Below are 13,647 nucleotides of genomic sequence, written 5' to 3'. Positions count from 1 at the left end.
TCGTTATAAATATCACCATATATCTTTTTCCTTGTAATGGGTTAAATAATTTTTTTTATGAAAGATATATTTTCTTTTATATTTTAATTTAATTTAAAATTAAATATTTTAACCAAATAAAAAGTTAGATCCACAATCAAATTAAAATCATAAGAAAAATGATAAAAACACCATCACTTATTGTGATTTTGATATGATAAATTTAAAATGAAAATTAAAAGAAAAATAATGTAAATAATAAAATAGTATTATAGAGATATTTTTACTTTTACATGTGATAAAATTCAAAATAAATAAATATTTTGTTTAGTATTAATATAAAAAATCTTATATCATAAACCTCTAAATAATAAAATATAATTTTAAAATTTAAACCTTAATTTATCAAATGTATTATTATAATTAATATTTAAAATCATCAAGTGTATTATTTGTGGAATAATATTTTCATTTTTGTCCATTATATATATATATATATATATATATATATATATTATTTAATTTTTTATATTAACTATAATATAATATCATTTTAAGTTTAATATGTCAAAAAAAAAATTAAAATTAAAGAAGTTTTATGAGAAAATACATGAACATATTAAAATGAATATAAAGGAAAAGGAGAAAAATAGTAATAAAAACTATAATAGGTGACATTGAATTATGATGGGAGGAAAGAAGAAAAAAAGGGAAAAAAAGAAAAAGAAAAAGAAAAAGAAAAAGTGGGCACATGGCACGTGGTAAGTGAGATATATTGATGTGAGAGAAATAATAAAAATAAATGACACATATATTTATTAAGAGATGTATTAAATTGGTGTATATTTTGTCATTTACTTTTGAGGGTAATTGTGGAATAAATTTAAAAGCAATATTGGAGTGCATGAATAGACAATATTTTTTTTATTTTACACTAAAATTAAAAAATAAAAAGTAAAATTCTAAAATCTCGTATTTTTTATAGTTAATGTATAGTTGTATGATTTTCCCCTTTTAAAAACAAGCACAGTGACAAACGACTTTTTAAGTTTCAAAGAATGTCCAATTTCTTTTTTTACGGAACATTTGAAACAAAAATTCAGATGAAAGGATGGAACATTTTGGTAAACGAATGACCGACAGGTGCATTATTTTCCATATGCATGGGTGAAAGCATTGGCATCCAAAGAGGCCACACTGTCAATCACGCATTCCAACCACATCACCATTCATGGAATTGCGGAAAAGCAGTAGTAGTGGGTTGCGTCTCAGTCTTAGAGATGAAAGCATTTTCAAACTTCCAATTCTGATAGTGATAAGGATACAGTAGGCAAAAAGTAAAAGGTGAAGGTGGTGGCATGCAAAAACCATAAAGGGTCGGTGGTGACTCATAAAAAGGGGCCAAATTCGGGAAAGCATAGTCACTTGGCGGTGCCATTTCCCTCTCCAAGTCGCTCTAAGCCCTACTCCCTAGGTAAAATGGGAATCTTCCCTCTTCAAAAGTAACCCATTATCTCATGAGCCAAAAGGCCTAAAAGCATTACCTTAAACTTGTGTGAATGCATTGTTATGTCTAAGGCTGCCTTGCACATGAAGTTTAGAACCTTTGTTATCTCCACTTTTCTTCATTACAACCCACAACTCCACTACCAACCCAACATCTCTCTGCGCCTGATCTGTATCGAGATATATATATATATATACATATTTCCAACATCTCTGTATTGTTCTTCTGCATGGAGGTTTCTTTAAGTGAAAGTCATTATTAGTATTATGGCTACCATTCGGAAGCTGATAGTTGAGGTAGTGGATGGTCGGAATCTTTCGCCGAAGGATGGGCAGGGGACGTCCAGTCCGTATGCGATTGTGGACTTCTGTGGGCAGCGAAAGCGGACCAAGACGGTGGTGCGGGACTTGAACCCCACCTGGAATGAGGTCTTGGAGTTTAATGTGGCGTCGGGGGCTTTGGAGTTGTTCGGGGACACGATTGAGGTTGATGTTTTGCATGATCGGAGCTATGGCCATACACGTAGAAACAACTGTTTGGGTAGGATTAGATTGAGTTCTAGGCAGTTTGTTAAGAAAGGTGAGGAGGCTTTGATCTACTTCCCTTTGGAGAAGAAGAGCTTCTTTAGTTGGACTCAGGGCGATATCGGTTTCAAAATTTATTATGTGGATGAGGAAGTGCCTTCGCAGCCACCGGTACTGGAGGAAGTTAAGCCACCTGAGGCAGTGCCGCCGCCTGCAGCTGATTCCGGAACCACTGACGCTTCCGCAGCTCCTCCTCCCAAGACTGAAGCAGTGCCGCCAGCTGAACCTGAACGTGCAGCATCTGATCCGCCAAAATCTAGTGAAGAACAACCGCCGGCTCCACCACCTGTGGAAGCTGCACCTCCAGCCGAAGAACCTGCACCACCTTCGGAAAATCCCACCCCTGAAGCAGAAAAACAGCCGGAATCTGAGCCACCGCCGCCACCACAGGAAGGAACACAGGATAAGATGGAGGCATGCCCACGAGACGTAGAGCAATCAAATGCAGAAACCGAAGCTCCAGTTCCCAAATGGGTACCGTCGCCGCAGGTCATGGCATCTATAGAAAACAGATCGGCTGCTCCGCAAGTGAAATTCGCCCCATTCGAGCCAGTTCACCGGCCACTGTCTTCCGGCAACTTCAAGGCCGATCTGCCGGGGACAGTTTCAATCGAACGGACCTCTTTCGATCTCGTTGAGAAAATGCACTACATATTCGTCAGAGTCGTGAAAGCTCGATCTCTACCCACTAAAGGAAATCCGGTGGTGACGATAGCAGTTTCCGGAAGCCACGTCAGCTCCAAACCAGCCCTGAAAAGTACAAGCTTCTTTGAGTGGGACCAGACATTCGCTTTCGGCCGTGAGACACCAGAATCTACTTCCCTTCTTGAAGTCTCAGTGTGGGACCCTCGACTCTCAAATCCATCCGACGTGGCAGGAGATGGTTTCTTAGGCGGCATCTGCTTTGACGTGGCGGAGATTCCACTGCGGGATCCACCTGACAGCCCACTAGCCCCACAGTGGTACCGAATCGAAGGTGGTGCAGCCGAAAACGGCGTTCTGATGCTCGCCACGTGGATCGGCACTCAAGCTGATGAATCGTTTCCTGAAGCATGGATTACTGACGCAGCCGGTAGCGTTCACTCGAAATCTAAAGTATACCAATCTCCCAAATTGTGGTACCTTAGAATCACAGTTATGGAAGCTCAAGACGTTTTGCCGTTAACGTCGTTAAAAGATTTGTCACTTCAACTAACAGTGAAGTTGGGGTTTCAAATACAAAAAACAAAAGTCTCCGTCACTCGAAACGGAACTCCGTTATGGAACCAGGACCTCATGTTCGTCGCCGCCGAACCCTTCACTCACGAGCACCTCATCTTCACCCTCGAAAGCCAGCAAACGAAAGGAAAGGTAGCCACCCTGGGCGTCGCGAGAGTGCCGTTGACGGCGATCGAGCGGCGTGTGGACGATCGAACACCTGTGTCGCACTGGTTCAGCTTTCAAAACCCTAACAAGGAGGAGGAAAGGAGCAGTTACAAGGGTAGAGTCCACCTACGTTTATGCTTCGACGGTGGATATCACGTGATGGACGAGGCCGCGCATGTCTGCAGCGACTTCCGGCCGACGGCGAGACAGCTCTGGAAACCACCTATCGGCACGGTGGAGCTGGGAATCATCGCATGTAAAAACCTTCTCCCAATGAAAACAATCGACGGCAGAGGATTAACGGACGCGTACGCAGTAGCCAAATACGGTCCGAAGTGGGTCCGTACACGTACAGTATCTGAAAGCCTGGATCCTAAGTGGAACGAGCAGTACACGTGGAAGGTGTACGACCCCTGCACTGTCCTCAGCGTTGGGGTGTTCGACAGCTCCGCTGCATTCCAGATAGAAGGCTCCAAGGAAGCCACGCATCCAGATTTCCGAATGGGGAAAGTACGGATACGTATCTCTACTCTTCAGACGGGTCGAGTGTACAAGAACCGGTATCCGTTGCTGCTCTTGTCTCCCGCAGGAAAGAAGCAAATGGGGGAGATAGAGCTGGCCGTGAGATTCGTACGTGCCGTTCACACGCTCGACATCCTCCACGTCTACAGCCAACCTCTCTTGCCCTTAATGCACCACATCAAACCTCTAGGAGTGGTCCAACAGGAAATTCTGCGGAACACTGCTGCCAAAATAGTGGCCGAACACTTATCGAGGTCGGAGCCACCGCTGAGGCGGGAGATCGTGCTCTACATGTTGGACGCCGACACTCAGGCCTTCAGCATGCGAAAGGTGCGGGCAAACTGGATCAGGATCATCAATGTGGTGGCCGGAGTGATCGACATAGTCCGATGGGTCGACGACACTAGGTCGTGGAAGAATCCGACGGCCACAATCCTGGTGCACGCCTTGCTGGTGCTGCTGGTGTGGTTCCCGGATCTCATCTTCCCCACGCTATCCTTCTACGTCTTCGCCATCGGCGCGTGGAACTACAGATTCAAATCGCGAGAGCCACTCCCCCACTTCTGCCCCAAGATATCAATGGTAGAGGCGGTTGATCGGGAGGAGTTGGATGAGGAATTCGATACGGTACCAAGCAGCCGATCACCGGAGAGGGTGCTTGCGAGATACGATAAGCTGAGGACACTGGGGGCGCGAGTGCAGACGGTGTTGGGGGATGCAGCGACGCAAGGGGAGAGAGTGCAGGCGTTGGTGATGTGGAGGGACCCACGGGCGACAGGGATATTCGTAGGGATGTGTTTGGTGGTGGCGGTGGTGCTGTATTTGGTGCCGTCGAAGATGGTGGCTATGGCGGGTGGGTTTTATTACATGAGGCATCCCATGTTCAGGGACAGGGCGCCGTCACCTGCTTTCAATTTCTTCAGGAGGCTGCCTTCACTTTCTGATAGGATGATGTAATTGCTTACAATATTAGGTGGCAACTGACAAGGCATGAATAAGAGCCGTTCTTCAAATGCATTTCATTTCAAACATGCTGGAAATTTAATTCTGCAACGGCCAACGAGAACGTTACGAAATTCTGGGCGTAAATAAAATCAGAAATTTCTAGATATATGCCCACGTGGACAATCCTATTGGTATGGGATTTTTTTGTTTTTTTTTTTGAAATACTGGAAAAGCCATAAAGCGGCTACTTGACGTGTGATTCCTTTTGACTAATACATAAATACGTGGAGCTTATCGTTATTATTATTATTTTTGGATTAATTTATTAAACGATGAAAAGATTTCATAAAATTAAGAGTAATTTATTTTTTCCATAAATACTTTTTAATATTTTTAGTATTTACATGTATTTAAAAAAATGTTATTTTTGTAAGAAAATGGTGAGAGTATTATTGCCTAAAATGAGTATTGTTTTGCATTAAAAAAAAAAAAGTTTAGATTTGTAATCTCATATTTCTTTTTTCCCTTTTAATCAATTATATTTTTTTTACTTTAATTTAATATTTGACATGAAACATCTAATTTTACATTTCTCTTATTTGTTTGTTGGATATAAATTTCAATTCTATCTATCTTTATTTGTTAAATATAAATTCATATTCTACCTTATCTATGTTTATTAGATATGAATCTAAATTCTATTCGTCTTCATTTGTTGAATGTGAATTCAAATTCTATCTTGTCTCTATTTGTTGGATATGAATTTAAATTCTATTTGTCTCTCTTTCTTTTACGGTTTTATGTTTTCTTTTGTCTCTCTTCCTTGACTTCTCATTCCTTGATAGTTTTATGTCGACTTCTATCTCTTTTTCCTTAATGACTTTAGTTTTGTGTCTTCTACTACTTTTTATTCTTTTCTCTTTCCTTGATAGCTTTAGTTTTATATCATCCACTACTTTAAGCATATACTTTTCTTTTCTAGTCATATTTTCTTCCTTGAGCATATGCCTTTTCTATTCTTGTTGAGTCTCATAATGCCTCTAAGTCTGAACTTATTTGCAACGATCATTTCTTGGATAATATAGATAGTTTTCATGCAGATATTGGTACTTTGGTTTTTTATTGTCATGTTCTTTCCTCTCCTCCTACAGGTACTCCAACACCTTTTTAGATTGAGGATTCTTCGCCCCATATTCTTCTCAACGTCTTTTAGGCCATGATTGACTTTCTGCTTTGCATAAGATTGATACTTGGTATTTGGTACTTTAATTAAGTAGGACAAAGCTCTATTAGTTGCTAAGTGATTTTCTTAACAGCATAATTGCGAAGTTGTTTACCAAGTCACACTTGTTTCCATGTTTTCGGTTTTTTTTTTTTTGGCAAACTCTCGATTTTTCTTGCAGTCACATTGTGAGTTTGTGGGGATGTTAGAAGTTATTAATATATTTAGTTACTATATATTTATTTATTTAGTTATTATATCTCTTATTTAATTAGTTATTATATTAGAATTATTTTCTTTCTTTTTAAAATGGTAAATTCATTTTTATTTCTTTTTATTAGGTATTTGAATTTTAATGGTGTTGTATCTATTTTTAAAATGAATTCATAATAAAAAAAAATCATAGATTTTCTATTTTCTCTTTTTTCCCTTTGAATCTTTTTGGGATTTCAACATTACATTCTTAAATGAATCCAAACACAAGAACTAAAATCATTGGATTCATACCTATTCAAAGAGATATAAAAATGAAAACAAAAAATTTATATCATTTTCTATTTTTATATACCAAACATGACAAAATATATTTATCCATTTTGAGATGTTTAATTTTTTTTAATTTTGATATTTAATTAAATAACAGTGAATTTCTAATGCCCCTTAATTATTAAATTATAGATACTTTTTTAATAAAATATTTCTTCAGTCTTAACTCATTTATATTAGTTATTTGAAATTTAATTTTTAAATTTATTAAAGAAATTGTGAGTTCAAGCCTTAATTAAGGGTACCTACAAGGGAGCTTTGCCAAGTTATCCTAATTTTATCTAGATTTTAATAATATTAATTAATTTTAATGATTTCAATAATGCATAAAAGATAACTAATCTCACACAAAAACACTGAATATAACATGAAAAAACTATCTAAAGAGTTTCACCAAAACTTTGTAGATGTAAAAAACCTAAGTCAAATGACCTCAAATAAATCCACTAAATCTAAAACAACTTGTACACAAAATTGTTGGGCAAGGCTGGGGGTGCATACATCTATGATCTTGGGCATAACGGAAGTGATAAAAATTTAAAATTTGGTCCCATGGAGTGTGTTTGAATATTCCCAAACCTAAATCCTTTCATAGAAACCTTGAAACCTCATGATCTTCCACTTGATGGATGTCTTTTTTTTTTTTTTTATCCATGACACTTGTGCAAGGTGGCTGCATACTTCTTGAGGGAGAGAGAATGAGGTTAATTCTTTAGACAACCAACTCTCAGAAAGATTAGAGTCTTCACTCTAAAATCCATGGAGTTTATACAGACTCGTCCTCGAGCTTAAGTGACTTTAGCCCAACTTGAGTGTGGATCATTTAATTTAGCCCATTAGGCTCTTATTAATTAATCAACCCTATTAGACTTTAATTAATTAGTTAGCACAATCCAAAAAAAAACTCATAACAATTAATCATTAATTTCTATGCAATCTTGTACTTTAACCAAAATGCTCTTATGTAAATAAATGATTAATTCTCTATAAAGCCTCAAAGTAAATCATAAATTTTTATGTAACCATCCGCTTTTACCAAAATGCTCTTATGCACACATATCACTAAATGTCTAATTTCCTTCAAACCTTTGTGTCAACAAAGAGTGTGAGCTCAAGTGGGGGGTCACTAGAACCCATAGGAAAATATTGACTCCCTTAATTGAATTTTGAAGTTGACTCAACACTACCCATAGGAAAATACCGGCTCCCTTATAATTCAATTTTGAAGTTCACTCAACACTACATAAAAAAAGAGTCAATTGCACTCTAGTATCTTATATCATCGCATGGAGATAAGAATTGGTTAAATCCAATTGAATCAATTCTTTCAATCAATGACCTAATATCTATTGTATGTAGACTCCTCATGAACTAGTGTTTATAATCTAGTAAAGTAAATGTTATCAACCTCTCAATATTATTTTTACAATCATTGACTCTCAAATCCTCCTATTATGTGACCAAATGACATACTCTAACTCACAAAGAGCATATGTCGAATTCCACTAAAGGAATTACTATAACACTATAGATTTCATGATCATAAGTCCTTAGAATCGCCTAAAGGGATACATTTTCTCATTTCCATAAGATATCATAACGTCTATCTTGAGAATACCTATTGTCACCTGCTTTAATCAATAGTGACTCAATCCGTATTACTATAACACTATAGATTTCATGATCATAAGTCCTTAGAATCACCTAAAGGGATACATTTTCTCATTTCCATAAGATATCATAACGTCTATCTTGAGAATACCTATTGTCACCTGCTTTAATCAATAGTGACTCAATCCGTAGGGAATAGATGATCATCTTAGGGTCTTGTCCATAAGTCAGTGCCACTGAAGACCACAACACTAACTCAATATTCTCTTAAGATTGAGACTCCATGAAGCATAGTAGCGTAGTGAATTATGACCCTTTCATAGCCAATATCATGATGCACCATATGTCCTGTCCAATATGTAACCATACATATTAGTACACTCACCTTGAGAAACTTATCCTAATGACTAAGATAAGTCATCCCTCCGATTAGAGGGTATTGTATTACAAGCCTACATCTATTGCCTAAGTCCATGAACCGATTATGAACAGTTCATTAACTTGAAAGAAACTCATGACTTATGGCTCATCTCATCAAAGTACATTAGTTGGCTCTTAAATGAATATTACAATATCTTAAAGGGACTCTCTTACTCAATCTTATTTTTTTTCCCTCGGCATCTCTAGATATTCAAGCTTACACAGATGCGGATTAGGCATCATGCCCGTATGATAGACAAAGCACAACAGGCTACTGTATCTTTCTAGGCCTCACTATGATTTCCTGGTCATCTACCAAATAGTGCACTATATATCGAAGCAATTCAAAGCCTGAATATCATACTCTTGCTGAAATTGTTGATGAGATAACTTGGATTCAATTTGTTCTCTGAGAACTATGTATTTATATCCCATTTCCACCATTGATATGGTGTGATAATCAAAGTGCTACTCAACTTGCTGCAAATCCAATGTTTCATGCAAGGAGTAAACACATAGAAATCGATCTCCATTTTATATGAGACAAAGCTCTCCAATGTGCCATCACCATTCAATATACACCCTCAATAGAACAATTCGTTGATATCTTCACCAAACACCTCTCAAGCTCATAGTTCACCACTTTCAGACCTCATCTGTCGGTTATTCCCTTACCCATGAGCTTGTAAGGGGATGATAGAGTTCAAAATCAAGAACTCACCTAACTCACTTGCTGTTAGGATAACTATACGAATCTTATAATAGTTAGATGGCAACCAAGTGTTGTTAGAGTTAGCAACATTTGTTAGGTTTAACTAATTAAGTTATTAGGATTAGCTGGTAAGTAGTTATTCACATATAACTGAGATAAGAATTGAACAATTTTCACTTTTTCTATGTGTTGCTCAATATTTATTGGGAAAATGAGACAAGATCAATTTCAATAACAGGTTATAGAATGCCTTAATCATTTTCATTAGCAATGACTAATAAGTGGATCTACAATAATATGATGAAGAACAAAAATAAATGTAAGTCATTATTTCTACACAAACTTAGCTTACCAGAGACGTGAAACATGCATAAGAATTTGGCTCAAATATATGCCTCTATTTCTAGTAATGAGCAGGGTGTTGAATGTTTGAATTATGATAGAATCTACACTATTTTTTTTTATTAATGATTACATTTTGTAGGTGAAAGTCTCTAGTTCAAGTTCCGCAAGCAGGAACTAGTTTGGGATAAGAAGAGTAATTTTATTTTTCTTTCTCAAGATGAAATGATGGCATCCAACAGCTTCTATGTATTAACCAACATTAAAATCGACATTTTGATTATTGGTAATTCACACGTGTTGTCATTTAAATCCTTATGATAGAATGTAGTGTAGCTAACTAAACATTTTTATTATTTTTTTTCTCCAAATTATCATATGGTTAAAAGCCACACAAATGGTAAGCCAAAAGAGTTCATTCTAACTAAAGTATGCTAGTTCTTTGTTTATAAGAGGTCTAATTAATCTCCTTTTGAATTTAAAACATGTGAATTTTTATTAATCATTTTCTATTTGAGTTATTTTGACTAAATTCTCACGGAGCTACATTTTTTCTGTTTATGTGGTATCATTAATAGAACTTTATTGTATGATATCATTAATCCTCTCAATATGATATCATATAGAACCCATTTCCTAGTAACTGTGTAAGGAGATTTTGTGCAAAGAAATACTTTGGCTATGTTGGGTTTTCCACAACTAGATTACTCTCAAGTACTTGGTGTCTTGGCCAAATGAGACCATCTTCTATTTATAGGCACCTATATATCTAGTGGAACCCTCAAAGGTTCCCTATTACTCTAAAATTCTCTAGAAATGCCTATAAAAAAGTTATATACAAAATATGTACAAGAGTTCTCTAAAACTCTCTAGAAATCCCTATACATTTCCTTTGTGTAGATATTCTTTTATCCTTTGCATAGAGATGTGTGGATGTCTCTAAACTTCTCTGGAATCTTCTGCATTCCTCTACTAATAGACCATCTTCTATTTATAGTATTACATCAACATTTTTTTTTTTCAAACCACCCTAATTAATTTGTTTCTCCTCTATGGTACACTTCATAATTTTTTTTATTATCGTCTACCAATCACACCAAAGTAAACATCATCATTTTTTTCACTTACACAATAAAACTTTTTCATTCTATCATAAATTTGATTTATCTTTTTTTTTTCCCCTTATTCATTCATATTTCTTCATATTTGTATTCTTTTATTGAACAACTAAAATGTAATTTTTATGTATTTATATTTATATTTGCTTGCAAAATTGCACTTCTTAAATTTATAGAATTTTCCTATGGGCTAAATACTTACATTTATCTCAAAATTTTATTGTACATCAATTTCTTCTCAAATAACAATAAAAACTCACTCACTAAGATTTTTTCTTGGCCTAGGATTAAATAAAAGACCACATTGATCATACTACCATTAATTTCCTTATTAAAATTTCTTCATTTTTTTTGACCTCCAAATCCTATACTAATTATATTAACTATAATGTTTTTTTTTTCACATCTAATCTAGAAAATGACCAAAAATCATTAATATGTATAATTTTAAAATATTAAAAAAAAAAAAGAAAAAAAAACAAGGATGAATAGATTTCCTAAAAGACTTACTGTATATTTTACTCTTTAGAGAGTAAAAACAATAAATGATGAAATCTCAACATTTATCTCTTTATTTTTCTTTCTTTTAACTCTTAGTCTCTCTAGTTCTCCCTTCTTCATACTCTTTATATTCATTATTTATTTATTTAAATTGAAACTCACTGAATGTGGTTTAAATTTTGCAACTTTTGTGTTTTTTATGATGTATCGTTATTCTTATTTTTATTATTTCATTCTTATTCATTTAAACCATGAAAATTAAATTTCATGGGTTGTAATAACCTAAGCTTATGTTAGGTATATTACAAAAGGTTTTTTTTTTTTGGGAAAAGTATATTTTCATACCCACATTTGAAAATAATTACAAAATAAAAACCCTAAAAAAGTAATTCAAGTTTCATGCACTTTAATGTCAAAGATACTATCTAGGATGATTAAGAAAAAAAAAGTACGTATATCGTTAGAAGATAGTAACTATGTGATTAAAGGTAGTACTTTGACAAAAAAAAAGTGTATAAAATCTAATTATTTTTAGGTAAATGTATTAACTTTGGATTTTCCATATTTAGGTTCTTATTTTGTGATTTTTTTTTTAAGGGTGTGTATAAAAACACACTTTTCCCTTCTTATTTTTTAAGCATCAACTTTCTTATTATTTTGAATAATTCTATGGTATTGATTTAGTACTTATTGAACTTGTAATTTCAAGAGTTGAAAGTATATGATGAAATCCATGCTACTCAATGAGGATACAAATATATGAATCAAGGAACAAATAAATAGAACTAAAATATAAAAGAATTGGATCAAGGTACAAAATAATGAGACTTAAATTAAGTATATAACAATGGAACCAAGTTTACGCATGACATATTATGATTGATCCCACTTTTTGATAGAGGTGAATACTTTATCAATATATGGAAAATTTAAAAATATTGTAAAATATGGTAGTTTTAAAACTACCTAGAGAATTATGGCACTTTGTGCTACATTAGCTTCGCATAAATGTCACATGGTGACTATAATATCTTGTTCTAAAAATTTGTTTTAAAGACACAAGTTCAATATATGTTTATAAAGTTGTGTATTCAAAACACAATTTTAGTATATTTTTATGAAGTTGTCTCGCCAAAACATAATTTTAATATGTTATTTTAAAGTTATATTTTCAAGACACAATTTCAATATATTATTATTTTAAAGTCATATTTTTAAGACATGATTTCAAATACGATTTTATTTTCTTTTTTATTTTAATTTTTTTATGTTTTTTTTTGTCTTTTATTTTTTTTTTCATTTTTATTAGTTTTCAATTTGTTTTACAATTTCTAGAATTTTTTAAACCTTTTAAATTATTTATTTGTATGAAGTGTAAAAATAGTATAAAGATTATATTATTAAAAATGGTCATCATTCATTCACTCCCTCCTTTATACATATAGTCCATTTCTTTAAAATATATAAAATTGAAAGAAAAACATTAAAAAATAAAAAATAAAAACTGAAACAATAAATTGATTAAAAAACAAAAAAAAAAACTAAATAATCAAGAAATAACCTAATATAAAATTGAAATTAAAAAAACAAACTAGAAAAAGATTGAAAAAAAAACTAGAAAAAAATTTGAAACAAAATATAAAACTTCATATAATTATTTTCTAAATGGAATTTTATGTCCCACATGTATTAAATAATTTTATAATTTTATACAAATCAAGATAATTGAACAAATAAATGAGAAAATTGTCTAAAAATTTGAAAATAAATAAACTTATGTTTTTTGCCCATTTACATTTTTATACAAAATTAACATCATTAAACAAAAAAATGGAAAAAAATAAAAATAAAATCCATTTACATAAAGTTGGCATCTTTGATTGATTTATAATTTTATATAAAGGATGTCTGCAAAAAAAAAAAAAAAAAAAAAAAAAAAAAAAAAAAAAATATATATATATATATATATATATATATATATATATATATATGAAAAACAAAAGAAAAACCCATTTTATAAATAAAAATCCTATTGTGGACCCTGCATTTCACTTGGTGCGTTCCCACTCGATGGCAAAACTCGTTTTTTTATTTGTTTGGTGAAATTTTAATTTTTAGAAAAAAAAAATACTTTAGAGTCACCACTTATTTTTGTTTTATTTTTAAAGGGAACACAAAATAAGAAAAAAAAAACCCTAAGTGTGACTCCTTATTTGGAAAAACAGGTTTGTGAAAAACCGAGTCGAGTTCGGGGGTTAGGTTACTTATTGGGA

General features: G+C 33.6%; 1 protein-coding gene across 1 annotated transcript; it reads left to right on the top strand.

Annotated features, from left to right (window-relative positions):
* Positions 1-1,458: 1,458 nt before the first annotated feature.
* Positions 1,459-5,208, top strand: LOC117921139 (FT-interacting protein 7). Its single transcript, XM_034838939.1, has one exon. It carries the CDS (start codon positions 1,753-1,755, stop codon positions 4,912-4,914), a length of 3,162 nt encoding a protein of 1,053 aa, XP_034694830.1. The 5' UTR covers positions 1,459-1,752; the 3' UTR covers positions 4,915-5,208.
* The last annotated feature ends 8,439 nt before the right edge of the window (positions 5,209-13,647 follow it).

The sequence above is a fragment of the Vitis riparia genome, chromosome 8, assembly GCF_004353265.1.
Source record: "Vitis riparia cultivar Riparia Gloire de Montpellier isolate 1030 chromosome 8, EGFV_Vit.rip_1.0, whole genome shotgun sequence".
NCBI classification, from domain to species: domain Eukaryota; kingdom Viridiplantae; phylum Streptophyta; class Magnoliopsida; order Vitales; family Vitaceae; genus Vitis; species Vitis riparia.
Note: the sequence above shows the minus strand (reverse complement) of the source record. Positions and strands in the feature narration are given on the sequence as shown.